The sequence below is a fragment of the Gorilla gorilla genome, chromosome 6 (genome assembly GCF_029281585.2).
Source record: "Gorilla gorilla gorilla isolate KB3781 chromosome 6, NHGRI_mGorGor1-v2.1_pri, whole genome shotgun sequence".
NCBI classification, from domain to species: Eukaryota; Metazoa; Chordata; class Mammalia; order Primates; family Hominidae; genus Gorilla; species Gorilla gorilla.
The window spans coordinates 10110915-10128872 of NC_073230.2; the positions used below are offsets into that span (position 1 = coordinate 10110915).

General features: G+C 61.0%; 1 protein-coding gene across 2 annotated transcripts in view; it reads left to right on the forward strand.

Annotated features, from left to right (window-relative positions):
* The window catches only part of TTYH3 (tweety family member 3), a 33075-nt gene extending 15331 nt beyond the window's left edge, over nt 1–17744 (forward strand). Inside the window, exons 4-15 of one of the 2 annotated variants that reach the window (XM_019031366.4) lie at nt 147–367; nt 687–782; nt 2375–2447; nt 2721–2796; nt 5000–5055; nt 5723–5815; nt 8910–9002; nt 9216–9352; nt 11211–11384; nt 11864–11939; nt 12883–12983; nt 14604–17744. In XM_019031366.4, the coding sequence (XP_018886911.2) occupies nt 147–367; nt 687–782; nt 2375–2447; nt 2721–2796; nt 5000–5055; nt 5723–5815; nt 8910–9002; nt 9216–9352; nt 11211–11384; nt 11864–11939; nt 12883–12963 (1176 nt within the window). In that variant the 3' untranslated portion in view covers nt 12964–12983; nt 14604–17744. The remainder of the gene's footprint in view (nt 1–146; nt 368–686; nt 783–2374; nt 2448–2720; nt 2797–4999; nt 5056–5722; nt 5816–8909; nt 9003–9215; nt 9353–11210; nt 11385–11863; nt 11940–12882; nt 12984–14603) is intronic. The other variant, XM_004045036.5, reaches the window with a different exon arrangement.
* Nucleotides 17745–17958: the final 214 nt, after the last annotated feature.

The window sequence follows — 17958 nt, forward strand, 5'->3', positions numbered from 1 at the left end:
GGGGCCAGGAGCACTCTTGCTGCTCCGGAGCCCCACGTCTGCGCGAGGACGGGCGGGGCAGCCGGGACTGGGGCTGTGCAGGAGGGGCCCAGACTCTGGGGCGAGGCGGGCGCGCTCCCAGCCTCACGCCCGCGGGTCCGGCGCAGGTGTGGGACACGGCGGTGGGGCTGAACCACACGGCGGAGCCCAGCCTGCAGACCCTGGAGCGGCAGCTGGCCGGGCGGCCCGAGCCCCTGCGAGCCGTACAGAGGCTGCAGGGCCTGCTGGAGACGCTGCTGGGCTACACGGCCGCCATCCCCTTTTGGAGGAACACGGCGTTGTCGCTGGAGGTGCTGGCGGAGCAGGTGGATCTCTACGACTGGTACAGGTGCGGCCAGGCCCTCTTCCCTGCCCACCCCACCTGGGCAAACATCACCCTCCTTGGGCCAGTTTTGCTCTCAGCACCTAGTACATGAGGGCTGATGGGCAGGGTGTGGCCCAGGGCCACTGGAGGTCACAGGCAGTGGCTGGAGTTCCCCTAATGGGAGCCTTTCTCAAGAACTGACACCAGCCCCCATGACCCAGACACTCTGAATGCCCTCCGGGGTGCCAGGCTGCTGGCCTCAGCTCCCCCTCAAGGGCCCCTGGCGCCCCACTCCCTGGCCCCGGGTCCCTGTGCCCTGGCCCACTCCCAGGTTTGCCTGCAGGTGGCTGGGCTACCTGGGCCTGCTGCTGCTGGACGTCATCATCTGCCTCCTGGTGCTGGTTGGCCTCATCCGCAGCTCCAAGGGCATCCTGGTGGGGTGAGTCTGGGGGTGTCGGCCTACCATGGGCCCGAAGCGGAGGGGCAGGGCAAGGCACCATGTTACCCCTTCCCCCACCTCATCTGCAGATCCTAGCCACAAGCTCTGCGGTGGGGGCTGAGCGGGACCCCCCTGCACTGGGCCTACTCTGAGATGCCCCTTCCGTGCCTGTGGCCTGTGCCCCTGTGGCCAGCATCCCAGCACACTTGCCCCCAGCCCTTGATTTCCTGCAAGAGTCTGCACATGGGGCACTTGTAGCCCAGGACCTGAAGCAACCTGCCCAGGTCTCCGAGTGCCTGGGGCCACCCAGAGACCAGGCTGGGGCTCCTTCCTCCACCCCTTCCATCCTTGGCCCTGGGGCAGCCTGGGTTCCAGCCCCAGCTCTGGCTCACTAGGAGGGTGACCTTGGGCAGGTGGCTTATTGTTGGTGGGCCTTGGTCTCCTCATTTGGAAGGCAGAGAGAGCGGCAGCTCCTATGTGGGAGGTGAGGTGTTGTCACTACCCTTCACCGCGCAGCTGCACAGCCATGGCTGGTGCCTCCCTGGGCCAGGCCTGGGAGAGATGGGAGAACACACAGCCTCCCCCCACGTGGCACTCACAGGCCACAGAGGAGCAGAATGAGGGAAACGTGGCATGGGCCAGAGGTGATAGCACCCTGGGGAGGAAAAGCCAGGGTGGTGTGCAGGCCTGCAGTAGGGTGGGTGGCGGTGGGGTGCAGCTTCACACCGTGCCCAAGGAGACCTGAGCGAGGAGGGATTGAGCAGGGACCCAAGGGAGTAAGGGACGCCTGGACAGACAGGAAGGATGACAGTGTGCAGTGGGGTGTGGGGCCCACAGTGGGGTGTGCAGGCCTGCAGTGGGGTGTGGGGCCCACAGTGGGGTGTGCAGGCCTGCAGTGGGGTGTGGGGCCCTCAGTGGGGTGTGCAGGCCTGCAGTGGTTTTTGGGGCCTGCAGGGGGGTGTGGGGCCCGCAGTGGGGTGTGGGGCCTGCAGTGGGGTGTGGGGCCTGCATTGGGGTGTGTTTTGGGGACCGGAACTGGGATATGGGGGACTCGTGGTGGGGGCACCTGCAGTGGGGTATGCACAGGAGGCCTGTGTATCTGGATCAAAGGGAGCCAGATGTGGGTGAGGTGAGGCCTCAGATGAGGGAGAGGCCAGTGCGGTAGCAAGAGCTCTGAGTCCCCAGTTGCTGAGCGAGGGTTCAGCACAGGAGGGCTTGATCTAGCTGACGTTATCAGGCCCCTTGGGCTGCTACGTGGGCAGCGGGATGCGGGGACCCACGTGAAAGTGGACACTGTTGCCTGTTCAGGAGAGGGACCTGGGGGACAGGAGGGGCAGGGCCCCAAGAGCCACCTGGCCCTCCAGTCCTGCTTCCAGCTCGGATCTCTGAGCCCCACCCCACCCAGGAGAGGGATCCATCTGGGCCCTGGGCTGTGGGCAGCTCTGGCTGAGGCCAGGCCATAGGAAGAGCCCCAGCCCATGTGTGGGCTGACCCCTGATGTGCACTGGGACCTGCCTTCTGGCCTGCAGCCCAGCAGGTGGCACGTTCCCCACCCTGGCCTGGGGGCTGCTGACTGGCTGTCTCTGCCCCAGGGTCTGCCTGCTGGGAGTCCTGGCCCTGGTCATCAGCTGGGGCGCGCTGGGCTTGGAGCTGGCTGTGTCCGTGGTGAGTGGCAGAGGGGGTGAGGTGTCCGGCTGCTGGACCTGGGCACTGGGGGAGGGACGAGGGGAAGCCACACTCCTCTCCCCTCCCATCTTCCCAGGCACTGGGTCCCGAGAGCGGTGGGGACCCACCATGGGCACAGTCCGCCTGTAACCCCAGATTCACAGTCCGCCCTCCTGAGTTGAAAGCAGACTCCAGGGGCCGGGTTCTACCCCCGAGAGCTTCCCTTTAGGCCCAGCTTGGTCAACCCCTCTTGCTTGCCCACGCCCACCTCAGGGCTCCAGCGACTTCTGTGTGGACCCTGACACCTACGTGACCAAAATGGTGGAGGAGTACTCGGTGCTGAGTGGGGGTGAGTCTGTGTCCACAGCCATGTCCGAGCGGGTTCCCCAGGGTTGGGCTGAGCCAAAAGAGTGAGGTAGCTGAGGCCGAGACACCCCTGCCCTGTGGGTCCATGGTCTCAGGGAGACAGGTCCCAGGCCAAGATGCGAGTGAGCAAACAGGACCACCTTTCCCAAGTGGGAGGCTCTGCAAAGAATGACAGGAACTGTGTGGGGTGGCGGGTGCCCACGTGGCAGGGGGAGCAGCAGGTGACCCAGGGCTGCTTCGAGTAGATGCCCAGGGGAGGCCAAATGGGTGGCATTAAAGTACAGCCAGAGGTCTGGGTGCAGTGGCTCACACCTGTAATCCTAGCACTTTGGGAGGCCGAGGCGGGTGGATCACCTGAGGTCAGGAGTTCAAGAGCAGTCTGGCCAACATAGCAAAACCCTGTCTCTACTAAAAATACACAAATGAGCTGGGTGTGGTGGTGGGTGCCTGTAATCCCAGCTACTCCGGAGATTGAGGCACGAGAATTGCTTGAATCCAGGAGGTGGAGGTTGCAACGAGCCGAGATCGCACCACTGCACTCCAGCCTGGGCAACAAGAGTGAAACTCCATCTCAAAAAAAAAAAGTAGAGCCAGAAGGATGCTGCATCTCTTCTAAGGGCCCCGAGGCAGGAGGCAGACCCGAGGGGAGAATGGAGGGTGGGAGGCCAGTGGGGCTGAGTCACTGTGGCAAGCTTCGCTTTATTCCAGGGGGAGGCCATTGGAGGGAGGGAGGCAGGGGAGAGATTTGACCCATGATTGAAGGTCCCTTTCAAAGCTTCCTCAGGCCTCAAGGGTTACAAGAGTGGGTGAGGAGGATACCTCAAGCAGGAGACAGCAGGGGCTTGAATAAATGGAGCAAAAGGTGGACACGGATGGGCTTTGAGGGCGGAGCTGGCAGGACTTCCCGGTCAGTTGGATGTAGGGAGCGAGAGGGACGGAGCAGGAGTTGGCGTCCCTGGTCTCAGCAGCTCTGTGCTGCGGGACCATAAGCTGTACTGTGGGTGGGGGAGCAGGTCTGGAGGTGGGGGGCAGGGAGCTGGGGCATCGGGAGTTTCGGCCCCCTCAGGAGGTTTGCGATGTGTGTTGGACGGCACAGAGGCAGGTGGACGTGGGAATCTGGAGATCAGGGTGCCGTCAGTGTGTTAAGCTTCTCGGGCCCCCCTTGTGGAATTATTGTGTGTTCCCAAATAGGAAATAGAAGGCCTGTCCCTGTGGGGGTGAGGGTTACTGAATGACCTTGAAGGTGACCATCCTGCCACCCTTTGTCCCTGGAGGCCACAGGATTGGCTTGTGGGCTGGTTTTTTACCTGCCTTCGTTGAAGAAACCATTTCCACCAAAGCCTGAAGAGCCTCCTGGAGGAAAAGTCATCTGCTGCCCACTGACCTTGTCCTCGGGGGCGAGGGTGGAGGGGTGGGCCCGCTCTGCTAGGGGCGGGGAGGGCTGGTGACCGCTCCGTGCTACCCACCACTGTCCTTGGCCCCGGTGCTATCATCCTGGTCCCTCCAGGTCCCTACTGTAGCCGGTGGCCTTTGGCGGGGGGTCTCATCAAGTATGAGCAGCGCCCCCTACACGTGTACATGTACACACGTAAGTGTGAGCTCCAGCCTGCGGGCCAGACAGCCCCTCCCAGAAGGCAGCAAGGCCAGCCAGGCTGGCTTCACTGCACAGGCGGCCACAGTGATGCCTGGTGCTCTCCTATGTTGTTAAATACTTTCATCATTTTTTGAACTTTTAAAATGTTTTTTTTTTTTAATGTTCTTTTATAATTGGAAGAACTGAACTTGTAAAGAGTTCAGAAGGTGGAACCCAGGCAAGGGGCAGTGTGTGGGGACTCTGGCTTGATGGGAGCCCAGACCCCACTGCCACACACACAGACATAGGCATGTGTGTAAATGCATGCAGACACACATGCGAAGACATGCACACACAGACAGGCACACATATAAACACACAGACACATGCACACAGGCACACATGCACACGAAACGTGCACACAGACACATGCACGTGTAAGTAAACATGCAGACACATGCACATGTGTAAACAGGTGCACACAGACACACATGCACACATGTAAACATGCACGCAGATGCCCTGAAGATATGCGTGCAGACACAGGCAGACGTGCACACAGTCTCACAGGGACAGCCGTTGCAGCTCAGCCTTCCCTGATGTCTCTCCGCAGACATCCTGCAGTACTACCTGGCCTGCTCGCCCCGCACCGCCAACCCCTTCCAGCAGGTGAGAGCCTGGGAGGCCGGGACTGGGCTTCAGGAGAGTCTGAAGCACGTTGCTGTGTATGGAGGGGCCCAGCAGGCCTGGCGCCTGGCTCCTCAGCCTGCAGGACTGGGGAACTGGGGGAGAGAGCTGGACAAAGGCTGTGTGGATGTCACCAGCGGCCCCTGGGGTTACCACGCCGGTGACCTGGTTGAGAGCCTTTCGGGGGGACCTGCTCAATGCACCCGCATCGCTGGGACTGCTTTTGCTCCTTGGATTGGCCTTGGTGGGGGAAGGAGGAGCCCCAGGGATGCCTCTGTAGGGTAACCGTGTTCAAGCGTCCTGGTGGGGGAGTTTGAAGAGGTCGGCCGCACCAGCTGGTCAAGCCCTGTACGCACTGCCTGTCATTTTACCGGTAGCACGTGACCCTTTGAATCCTGAGGGCCGTGTGACTGTGCTTTGCTTGCTGGTGTGGGTGCGTGGTTGGCTGTTACCACCTCAGGGCTCTGTGGTCTCTGGGTGTGTCCCGGGGGAAGCAAGGGCAGGGAGTGCCCTGTTGGCCTGCAGAGCAGAGCCTTGATGGCTTCCCAGGCTGGATGTCTTGCTGGTGTCCCCGCGTTGGAGGGTCCTGGGGAGGGAGAGGCGGGCGGACCCAGCAGCGCCCACGGACTTGTTCTCCTCTCTGGAGCAGAAGCTGTCGGGCAGCCACAAGGCACTGGTGGAGATGCAGGATGTCGTGGCTGAGCTTCTGAGGACCGTCCCCTGGGAGCAGCCGGCCACTAAGGTGAGGGGCTGCGGGGTAGGCACTGGGGCAGGCAGGGGTCCTCTTTTCTCAGCATGAAAGGAATTTGTGGTGCAAACACAGCTCAGGGCAAATTTGGAGAAGGCACCAGGCTGGCCGAATGGGGACCTGGTGTTGGCGGTGGCATGGGAGGTGTTCCTCTTTCCTCCCCCAGCCCTTTCCGCGTTAGGCCTCTTTTTTTCTTCCCCTTCCTCCCTCCTTCATTCCTTTCCCTTGGGAATTTTTGGTAGGTTTTAAAAATCATTTCTTTTGAGATGGGCTCTTGCTATGTTGCCCAGGTGGGTCTCAGGGCTGGGATGACAGACGTGAACCACCACACCCAACTTTTAAAAAATAACTTTATTCTTTGTTTAAAAAGTAATACAAGCTCTTTATATTTAAAAAAATTGAAGAAAATGGAAAGAGATGAGGGAAGAGAGTAACAGAATCAGATCCATTCTCTGGGTGAGTGCCCTGGGGGCATTGTGGAAATTTGAGAGGATTCTTGTTTTTCCCTGTAGTGTTCTGGGCCCGGGCATTTCTACATTACAATATGTTAAAAAAATAAAATAAAGGCCTGGCGCGGTGGCTCACACCTGTAATCCCAGCACTTTGGGAGGCCGAGGTGGGTGAATCACTTGAGCCCAGGAATTCAATACCAGCCTGGCCAACATGGTGAAACACCATTTCTACTAAAAATACATAAATTAGCTGGGCGTGGTGGTACACGCCTGTAATCCCAGCTACTCCAGAGGCTGAGGCAGGAGAATCACTTGAACCTGGGAGGCGGAGATTGTGGTGAGCGGAGATCACGCCACTGCATTCCAGCCTGGGCGACAGAGTGAGACTCCGTCTCAAAGAATAAAATAAAAATAAAAAATAAATATGTTGCTATACTCTTGATAAAACCCAAATCTCTTTGGAGGTGTTTGGTCCACCCATGGGGATCCCTGCCCCTGCACACACCGCCCCAGGACTGGACATGAGAGGGAGGAGTGCGTCTGTGGGCACAAGTGTGGGTCTCAGACTCCATTTGGGAGCAGCTGGCCCTTCTCCAAGGAGCTCTTCACAAAGTTAAAAGCAAACAAATGTGTATACACACACGGGGCCGGGCACGGCACTCATGCCTGTCATCTCAGCACTCTGGGGGGCTGAGGCAAGGGGATCACTTGAGCCCACGAGTTCAAGACCATCCTGGGCAACATAGCAAGACCCCATTCTACAAAAAAATACAAAAACTAGCTAGGCGTGGCGAAGCACGCCTGCAATCCCAGCTGCACGGGAGGCTGAGGCAGGAGGATTGCTTGAGCCCGGGAGTTCAAAGCTGCAGTGAGCTGTGATGGCACCAGTTCACCCCAGCCTGGGCAACACAGCAAGACCCTGTCTCTCTCTCTCTCTCTCTCTCTCTCTGTATGTATGTGTATATATATATAACATATATACACACACATAAATAAAAATTAAAAATAAGTAAAAATTATACACACACACACACACACAATTGCTTTGATTTAAAGTTACTTTTTAGAATTTCTGTTACAGCTAGAGCTCCCTCTTGGCATTTTTGCACTCGAGTGGGTAGGGAAGTGGATTCGTTTCCTGGGACCCCCATAGCACAGCAGCCCAGATGGGGCAGCCTCCGCAGCAAACGTTTATCATCGCACAGCTCTTGGCAGGGCCGGCTTCTTCCAAGGCCTCCCTTTTGCTTGTAGATGATGTCTTCTCCCACTGTCTTCGCAGGACCATCCCTCTGTGGGTGTCTGTGTCTTGATCTCCTCTTCTTTTTTATTTTTATTTATTTATTTTTTTGAGACAGAGTCTCTCTCTGTTGCCCGGGCTGGAGTGCAGTGGCGCAATCTCATCTCACCGCAACCTCTGCCTTCTGGGTTCCAGCGATTCTCCTGCTGAGTAGCTGGGATTACAGGCGCCTGCAGCACACCCAGCTCATTTTCCTCTTCTTATAAGGACACTCGTCACATGGGGCTAGGACCCACCCATGTGACCTTGGTTTACCTTCAACACCTCTTTAAAGGCTGTGTCTCCAAGTGCGGCCCCTTTCTGAGGTCCTGGGGGTTAGGACCGCAACACAGGAATTCTGGAGGCACCATTGAGCCCGTAACAGTAGGCTCTATTATCCCGAAATCCATTTCTTTTTGTTTGTTTGTTTTTGAGACAGGGTCTTACTCTCTTGCCGAGGCTGGAGTGCAGTGGTGTGATCTCAACTCACGGCAAACTTCGCCTCCCAGGTGAAGCGATTCTTCTGCCTCAGCCTCCTGAGTAGCTGAGACTACAGGCGCGTGCCACCACGCCCGGCTAATTTTTGTATTTTTAGTAGAGACAGGGTTTCACCATGTTGCCCAGGCTGGTCTCCAACTCTTGGCCTCAAGTGATTCACCCACCTTGGCCTCCCAAAGCGCTGGGATTACAGGGGTGAGCCACCGCTCCCGGCCCCAAAATCCATTTCAGGATTGTAGTGGGTCCTTAGAAAACGTGCCGTAAAAGGCAGCAATGGGCCCAGTCACTGCTCCTGAGGAGTCGCTGTCAGCCTGGCAGTGTTTCTGTGCAGCCGTTTCTCCAGGCATGAGACAGAGCTGGTGGTGTCCGTGCACAGGTGCACACGCATGCACACACGTGAGCACCGGTGAGCACACGGACACATTACAGGACTGCGCTCACTCTGCATGGAGAGTTTTGTCAGTCAACATGAGACTCTTCCCTTGTCTTTAGCTGTTCCTTGAAATAATACTTTCAAAAGCAGAGCAGGTCCGTGTCAGTAGACACGTGGGGGTTCGCTGTTTTTCCCGTTACAATAAAGGGAGGTCTGTCTTCACGTAGTGGCGACCACACTGGACAGGCGCTTCTGGGTCCTCATGTCCTTGGTAGACCCCATGGGTCTGGGGAGGAGCCTGGGGTCACCATTTCTCAAGGCCCAGAGTCCTTGTCCTCAGGACCTGCACTGAGACCCCAGGGTGGGGGGTATCTCAGTCGAAGATTATGGGGTGGAGGGAGACCTGGGGGCTTCCCAGATGGGGGTGAAGCTGGCTCAAGGTCCCCTGTCCAAATGAAGTGCTGACCATCTGTGGTGCGTGCCCCCCAGGACCCCCTCCTCCACGTCCAGGAGGTGCTGAATGGCACGGAGGTGAACCTGCAGCACCTCACCGCCCTGGTGGACTGCCGCAGCCTGCATCTGGTGAGAGGCAGGGCCTGGGACAGGGCCATGGCAGCTTGTAGGGTGGGAACAGGGGACCAGCTGTTCGGGAGGATGGGGACCCTCAGCAGACAGTGGGTCCTCAGCCCTGCCTCTGGGGGGTGGTCCAGGCCGCCGTGGCTGGGCTGAAGGCCTCACGCTGCCCCCTCCACCCTCCCTGTCTCTGGATCCTGCCATCTCATCCCGCGGCCTCAGGACTACGTGCAAGCGCTGACCGGCTTCTGCTATGACGGCGTGGAGGGCCTCATCTACCTGGCCCTCTTCTCCTTCGTCACAGCCCTCATGTTCAGCTCCATCGTCTGCAGCATCCCGCACACCTGGCAGCAGAAGAGGTGAGGGGCCCTGGGGGTCGCAGGAGCTTGCCCCAGGCCACATGGCATGTGGGATGCTTCAGGGGCATGCCTTTATGGACACCCGTGTGCCAGTCCCAGAGGTGAGGGACAGACACCTCCTCACCTCGTGACCCTCCCTAGGCCTCTCTAGTGTCTCTGAGGCTGCTGGTTCCTAGGTGAGCATCATCATTTCACAGGAGGAAAACAGCCTGGAGGAGCTCACGGTCTGGGTTGCAGGAGTCCGGAGCAGGCAGTGGGGAGGACTGGGGTCTCTTGCCTCCCCAGACTGGCTCTGTGCCCTATGCCCTGAGAGCTGGCCTCAGACTGTCTACTCTGTACCGCCTCCCAGGCAGGTGTCCCCCACCATGGGGTGCAGGTGCACAAAGCTGTGGGGGAAAGGTCAGTGGTCCACTGTGCAGGCTTAGCTCTGCCAGGGGTAGTCCAGGTAGCTGTGGCCTCCAGCTAAGTGACCAGGATAGAAGCCAGCTCCCCTGGAGCCACTATGTCCTTACCTTTGAAGTGGGGGTCCTGGCGGCCCCTGCCTGAGTCTTCCCATTCAGTACTGGGTTGAGTGGTGTATTGGGGTGACAGGCTCCTTCCCTTGCCGGAGCTCCTATGGCTTATCTTTGAGACCTTCACCTCCCCTCCCACTTGGACTGTGGCTGCTGCTTGGTGGCCCAATATGGATGGCAGGTAGCTCAGCTCAGATTTCTTCCTTTTGTCTGGATTTCTATTATTTTCCTTTGTGATGGTGATGGCGATGCTGCCAATGATGATGGTGATGGTGATGCTGCCAATGATGATGGTGATGGTGATGGTGATGGTGGTGATGGTGATGGTGATGGTGGTGATGGTGATGATGGTGATGGTGGTGGTGGTTGTGGTGATGATGGTGATGGCGATGGCATTAGTGATGTTGGTGATGATGGTGATGGTGGCAGTGGTGATGATGGTGATAGTAATGGTGATCATGGTGGTGATGTTGGTGATGGTAATGGTGACGGTGGTTGTGGTGGTTGTGGTGGTGATGGTGATCGTGATGGCATTGGTGATGCTGGTGACGGTGGTGGTGATGGTGTCAGTGGTAACAAAGATGGTAGACATAGGGGAGTAGATAAGAGCATAGCCCTGGACCCACAGGGCTAGATTCAGATTCTGTCTCTATCCTTGCTTATTGTATGATGTGGGCAAGTCACTTAACCACCCTGGGCCTCAATTTCCCTCATTGTAAGAGGACACAGCTAGAGTGTCAAGTGGGCACTCGAGCCACTGCACGTGAGGGGCTTGGCTGGTGGCCCCTGCACAGCCAAAAGCTACCAGTGTCCTGTTTCTGAAGTGCTTGCTGCCGGGCAGCCCGCCCTGTGTCCCATGTGGGACCTCCTGGGGCGTGGAGGCTCCAAAGTGCCAGAGGCTCGCGCAGAGTGGAAGACAGAAAGCCAGAGGGCAGCAGGGCTAGGAAAAATGGCTCAGGCCACCCAAGGGTGCAGTTGGATCCTGCAGAGCCAAGAGGCACCCCAGCCTCCTGTGCCTTCAAGAGGCACCCTGGCCTCCTGCACTCTCCCAGAAGGGGCCCTGCACTCTTCTTTCAGTAAGCAGCCAGCCAGCCTTGCCATGCACAGGCCGCAGTACAGGGCCTGGCACTCGGGTGACCACACAGGTCTCTTAGCACCCCACCTTGCAAGGGCAGGGCTGGATGCAGAGCCAGGTGACCTGCCCACAGTCCCACATGGAGTGTGCACACGGCCGAGCCAGGACTGGAACCAGGAGTGTCTATCTGCACCAGAACTGACCCCCATGGGTCTGTGGCCAGCTCCTTCCTGCTGGGGCCTGAGCCCGTGCTGCGTGTCCCTCCTCACAGAGGCCCTGATGAGGACGGGGAGGAGGAGGCCGCTCCAGGGCCGCGGCAGGCGCACGACAGCCTCTACCGCGTCCACATGCCCAGCCTGTACAGCTGTGGCAGCAGCTACGGCAGTGAGACCAGCATCCCGGCCGCGGCCCACACCGTCAGCAACGCCCCGGTCACTGAGTACATGTGAGTTGATGTGGGCCTAGTGGGGCCAGCGGACACATCAGCTGCGGCTGAGAGCGCGGATCTGGGCTGGGGCTAGCTTGAGGCAAGGGGCTGGAGAAGGGGCGGCCTCCGGGCTGGGCAGCCCTGGCCTTGAGTGCCTCCTGCCCCAGGTGAACACGGTCCAGGGGCCATGGAGAGGCCACATGGTCACATGGAGGTTCCGTGTCCAGGGCACAAGGACTCTGTGGCCAAGGACCTCAGGGCCCAGCTACATGGTGAACAGGTAGCTCGGAGGGAGTGGACTCTGGCTGGGCCAAGGTGGGCAGGGGTCTCTCTGTGGGCCCTCTCTAAGCCCTTATTACTGTGCTGGGTTTGTGGGACCCCCAGTGAGAATGGATGTGCCCATCTGGGCACAGTGGGCCTACCCATGGGCCCCCCGACCTGCAGCTGGGACTGCATGGCCAGCAGGCACTCACAGCCTCTCTCCCCTCATGCCTTAGGAGCCAGAACGCTAATTTCCAGAACCCCCGCTGTGAGAACACCCCACTCATTGGGCGCGAGTCCCCGCCGCCCTCAGTAAGTCTTGGGGCAGGAGGGTGGATGGGGGGCTGCTCAGCCTTGGGGGTCCGCTGTTCCACTGCGTCGGTGGGCTGGTGTGGCATGTGCAGCCAGTGTGAACTCTGGGGGCAGCTGTGAGCTGCCACCACCGGGGTCCCAGGTGACCCTTCCCAGCTGGGACCTCTCTGCAGGATGCCTGGCCTGAGTCGACGGGGCTGGGTGGGACTGCCAGCTCCTCCCCGCTGGCCTTGGATTGTCCTGGGGCCAGAGTGGGCAGCCTCGGGGCCAGCCGCCCAGGGGGTCAGCTCTCAGGCCCTTTCCTGGGGAAGGAGAGTGGGTGGGCAGGCAGAGGTGGCCCCACTGTGGCCCTCCCAGCTTGTAGGCACGGCCCTGCACCAGGCCCTCCCTGGCCTCTTACCCGCCATTCTCTGTGCCTTCTGGACCTGTGGGGTGCCACCGCTCCAGTTCCCAGGGGCCCCGGCCCTGCCTCCTTTTCTTTTTCTTCCTTGAGTCTTTTCCTGAGTGTCCACCCGTGGCTGTTTCAGCCCAGGCCTGGTGTCCCCTCTGACTTCCCGAGTAAGACACAGGCAGGAGGGGACAGGGTGCCGAAGAGAAGGAGTTTGTGGCGAAGCTGGGGGACCGGGGAGGGGGCGGCCAGGCTACCAGGACAGGGCTTGGGAGGCCGAAGGCTGCCTTGCTCAGAAATCCCCATCCCGGGGCCACTGTCATGGTCCCCTGTAGCACAGAGCTGGGCCTGGGGGGCCTGGGAGGGGCCGGGCCTGTGAGGTTCAGGCCATGCAGGTGCAGGCCCAGTCCCGCTCGGCTGCCCTCGTCCTCGCCATCACACGGCCCACAGCCCACTTCTGGCCCCACACCCCACTCCTGGCCCCACACCCTGGCGTTGAGGCCACACTCTCTCTCTCTCTCTCTCTTGCACCCCACCCACCCCGGGCCCTCCTAGCGCTATCTGGCTGCCCTGGACTCTGGCAGCCACGCGGGCTGGCAGTTTAAGCCCATGGACAGTGCCCGAACGCTGTGGTAGCTGTTCCCTCAGAGCGACAGGTACTGACCCACCGGGTCCCCCATCCCGCACGGCCACCCGCCTGCGCCTCCCGCCTCCACCCTGCACTCACTGCCGCCCTCCCGTCAGCACTGAGCTGGGGCTCCATCTGTCCGGCTCCTGTTGGCAGGGCCAGCTCTGAGTGCCACGGCTCAGCCAGAGACTTCTAATGCCGTCTCTGGGCCCGCCAGCCTCACAGTGGGGTTGGCAAGTCCCCTTCCAGGCTCCCCCTGCCCAGCTGCTTGGCCTCTGGGGACTCTGCCACCAGCTCCAAGTGGCCCCAGCCCCTTCTGTCACCTCCCAGTGAGGAATCCATGCACCCAGACCCCTGTATGTGCCCGGGCCCCTGGGCATGTGGCCAGCAGGCCCTGCCCTGGAGGCACCAACCGCGTGTCAGGGGCGTGCACACGGACAGGCATGTGCCGGCGAGCACGCGAGCTTCTCCCGCTGGCCCCACGGTGGTGCAGGTGCCTGCTTGGGCTCCTTCAGGAGTCTGGGCGTCAGCCCCGTCCCGTCCAGTCCCGCCCCCATCCCCTCCCCTTGCGCTGCATGTCAGTGGAATGACGAGGCTCCGGGCCATGGCTCCTCCCCCCACCCCCTCCGTGGCGTCCCCACAGGCTGCTCGAAACCTTCTTGGTGTCCCAGGAGGGCCCTCGGGGACCCGGGGAGCTCTGTGCCTCTGAGTCTGGGGACTATGGGGATGGGCCTGGGGCCCTGGGGTTCTGAAGCCCTCCTGGGATGGGAGCCAGCCTGCCAGGTCTCCTCACCGCCGCCGGCCCCTGACACGTGCCAGGCCTGTGGGTCCTTTGGCCTCAGCACATGCCTCGCACATGTGGGTTTCTCTGTGAGCACACACATGCACTCTCTTGCACACACACGTGCACTCAAGACCTTCACACTCCTGCCTGGACGAGGGCACCCACGAGGTGCAGGCCAGCTGCAGAGCCAGGCACAGGGCAGCGCCCCCTGCAGCCGCCTCTGTTCCTAAGTCCAAGACCCCCAGGAGCCCACAGTTGGGTCCCCCATGGGAGTGGGGGGCTGCATTGCTCCAGCCTCCTGTGTGGCTTAAGGGGCCCTCCTTCCATGGCGTGAAGGGGCAGAGTAGCCTGGGGGATGTCCTCAGGCTGGGGCCTCCGTACTCCTGCATGCTGTGGCCTGGCTGTAGGAGGACCCGGCCCTGAGCCCGGAGGAGGCCTTGGCCCGGCCCTGGAGGGTGGCTGGTTTGTGTCCTTCAGGTCCTGGGTGCGTAAGGTGCAGGTAGGGCCTTGGAGCTGTGGCTCCTGGGGGTGGCAGAACTCTGCCTGGCCCAATGCCCAAATGCCGCTGGTGTGGGCATGGGAGGCTGTGTGTACGCCCCTCCTCAGAGGAGACATCCCCTGTCCTGAGCCTGGAGAGTTCGGGGGCTGCCCCTCCCTCAGCCTCAGCCAGACCTAGAGCGCAGGGGCCCCCAGCCAGCGGCCCCTCCTGAGCCCCTCCCTGTAGGCTCTGTCAGGGCACCCTGTACTGTCCCGTTCTGCCCCCAGGGCTGCTGGCTCAGCCAAGTGAGGACCACGCGGAAGGCGCCCCTGGCTGCGTGCGCCATGCAGGGGCCCTGCTGACGCCTCCCCCTTGTCTCCCTCCAGTACACCTCCAGCATGAGAGCCAAATACCTCGCCACGAGCCAGCCTCGCCCTGACTCCAGCGGCAGCCACTAGACCGCGCCCGGCAGCCACCCACCCCACGTGCCAACTTCCCCTCCCCGTGCCAGCACTGCCGCTTCCACCTGGGCCACCCACCGGACCCTCGCACGCCGTGCCAGGCCTGCCCCAGACGCGTCTGCAGGCCGCGTGCCCTCCTCTCCCTCCCCGCAGGGGCACAGTGGAGACGCAGGGGCTCTGGGCCCGTACCGCCAACTCGGGTCACACCTGAACGCTGCTGCCAGCCGATGCCCCAGCCCTGCACGCCACCCACTATCCCGGCACGCTCCCTCTGCAGATGGCCGCCACACCTACGAGCCCTGGCCGCACCCAACCTGTGCTGTCGCCGCCCGGCCCTTCCCTCCGCAGCTCTCCTTCCTCCCGCCCGGCACTTCTGTGGACCCCTTCTTAGTTCACAGGCATGGCTGGGGCCGCTCTGTGCTGGCGCCTGCTGGCCACTGAGGGACAGGGACACGTGCCACCTGCTCATCTCTGCCCTGAGGTCACCCCGTGGTCCCTCCACGTGCCCATCTCTCTGCAGTGCCCTCCTCGCCTGTGCAGCCTGCCCACCTACAGGCTCACCCCTCCTGCCAGCTGCCAGAGGCCCCCTCCAGCAGGGCCTCTCTCCGTTGCCCCAGCTTCACTCTCTCCCTCAGCACCTGCCCTGCTGGAGGCCCCAGCCCTCCATGGACAGCAGGAGCCACGTGGAGCCCGGGCCGCTCACCTGCCACCCAGTGCTGGCCGCCTTCTTGGTGCCAAACCCCCTTCCCCCACCCAGAGACTGGGCAGCTGTGTCTGGTTCGTTCTTTGCACTAACCACATTTGTCATCTCTAGGGCAGGCTGGGGCTGCGGGCTGAGGGGGACCGCTGGCACCCCCTTCCCTCCCTTCTTGGTTCCATTTCCATCCATGACAGGTACAGCGTCCCAGGAGCCCGGCCTGAGGGGCTGGACCCGAGCTGGCTGTGAACATCCCTCAGGCCCTGCTGTCCCCCCTTGGGACTAACCACTAACCTCACCCCCAAACTCCACGGGTGCCCCTGGCTGGCCCAGAGCCGGCAGTGTGAGCCCAAGTCCGGGCTGGAGCCGAGGCCGGAGCAGCTGGCTGGGAGTCAAGGCTGCAGTAGCGTTTCTTCATGGGGTGCTCCAGGGGGTGCCACAGACCGACAGGCAGCCCAAGGGCCTGGACACCCCTCCCCAGGCAGGTGCTGCCCCAGGAGGACTGTCCTCGGGAATGAACCTCCCGCGGGCTTTGGACTGAGGTCCCTGTGGCCTCGGTCTCCTCCCCATGAAGTGGGAGCGAGGCTCCCCAACGGTGCTTTTGGCTTTAGTGTACGATGTTTGCTGTGCTTTCCGCCGTGGAGGGCAGAGCCACCCCACGTCAGGATCGGACGTGCTGCCCCTCCCGGCCCCGGCCCTGGCCCAGCCAGCCCAGCCCTCGAGGCTCGATGCCTGTGCCAAGGCCAGGGGCAGCCAGAGGGCAGCTGGATGGCCACTTGCAGGGGTCAAGGCTGGGCCCCGCAGTGGGGCGGGCCGCCAGCCCCAGCAGTTTACAGACGCGTGGCTCTTCCTCCCAGAGCAGCCGGCAGCTACCTGGACCGGAAATGTCCTCATCCCCTCCCTGGGGCCAGGCTCTGCCCTGCCCTTCCTCTGTGAACCCCTCCTTTCTTTGTGCTGGTGTCTGGGACCAAAAAGGGGGAATATGGGAGGGCAGAGTGGGGAGGGGAGTCCATGGGCCTGGGGCCCCAAGCCGGGGCGTCTGAGCTCCCCAGGCATGACCAAACCTCAGTGGAGGGGCCTCTGCTTCAGGCCCCGCCAGGCTGACATTCTGAGCCCCCTTCGGAGGCCCTGCCACAGCCAACCTGCCCAGTCTTTCCTCTGGGCTTGACCTGCCAGGGGAGCTCTCCAGGCCTAGGGCCGGGAGAGAGGCCCTGGCACCCTGGCGTGGGTGCCCGCCAAGCGCCCTGCGACCGCTCAGAAGCACAAATGCTGTCCATGGCCGTGAGGCTGCCTGCCAGGTGAATGGACATAGCGTGAGAGGCGGTGAGGCCAGGGCTTCCAGCCTCGTGCTGTCTCGGGACTCCTGACCGTGGTGTGCGTGTGTGCCCGTCTGTGACTTTCTACTCACCAAGGTTGAAGAAAGGAAACAGGGAAAATCAAAAGGGGTTCAAACCCCACCTCAGTAGGTGGAGGGGAGCGCCTGCCATTGGTTGTATTTTTGTTCTGAGTTTTCGGTGCCGTGTTCCTAACTACTCCATCCCATGACCTCGCCACATCTACTGGGGACATCTGGCTGGCGCTTGCTGCCGTGGCCAGCCCCCACTCTCACCCTGCACAGGGGGTCTTGCAGCCCCCAGGCCCACAGCCTCGTTGGGAGGACAGGGTGGCCCTGGGGACAAGAGGGAGGAGCCCAGGGGCTTACCTCACTGAGAGGGCTCCCCAGCAGGCATCCACTACCCCAGGGCCCCCCACATGTCATGGCAAGGTTGGTAGTGAATGGGCCTGGTTGGGAGCAGCCCCTGGCCCATTGCCCACCCACCCATCTCACTATGCAATTCGAGTTCCAAGCAACATTTGCTCCTGCCCTGGGGCCAGCTCTGCCCCAGCCCTGAGAGGGGTGGTGAGGCAGCCCCCTGGACCCCAGAACCCCAGACAAGGGGGCAGGCGGGGGACCAGGGCCTCTCCTGTGGGATCTTCGTTTTGTGTTTAACCATAATGGTTGTGTACTGAACCACTTCATATTTGTTATATATAATATATATATATATATAATCTCCTTAAGACTCAGCCTCCTGGTTTACCCCCCCGGCCTGGGCATCTGACCTCCCCCACCGCAGTGTGATTTCACATCCAGGAACTGAGGCCTGAACCATTTTGCATTTCCCCCTCCTCCAGCCTCCGTAGGGCCATGGCTGTATGTACTGTCGCTGTGTTTTTTTGTTTTTTTAGAACTGGGTTTGGGGGCTGATTTTTATTTCTTTGGGGGCTTTATTTTTCTTGGCAAATACTAAAAATCTCGTCAATGTAATTTCTGTGGTTTCTATTCAGCTTGGGTTTCATGTTTTAAAATAAATTTTAAAAAACAAGCCTCTCTTCCTGAGCTGCTTTGGCTCCTGGCTGGGCGCTGGTAGGGAGTCCACGGCTCCAGGCAGGGGCATTGGGGGAACAGGGGGACACTGAGGGTGGGGCCGACCAGGTCAGCTCCGAGGGGTCGGCTGGGCGGGGCCTCTTGTGGTTGCGGGCGGGGCCTCTCGGGGTTGTGGGCGGGTCTTCAGGGGTGGGCGGGGCCTCGGAGTGACTCGG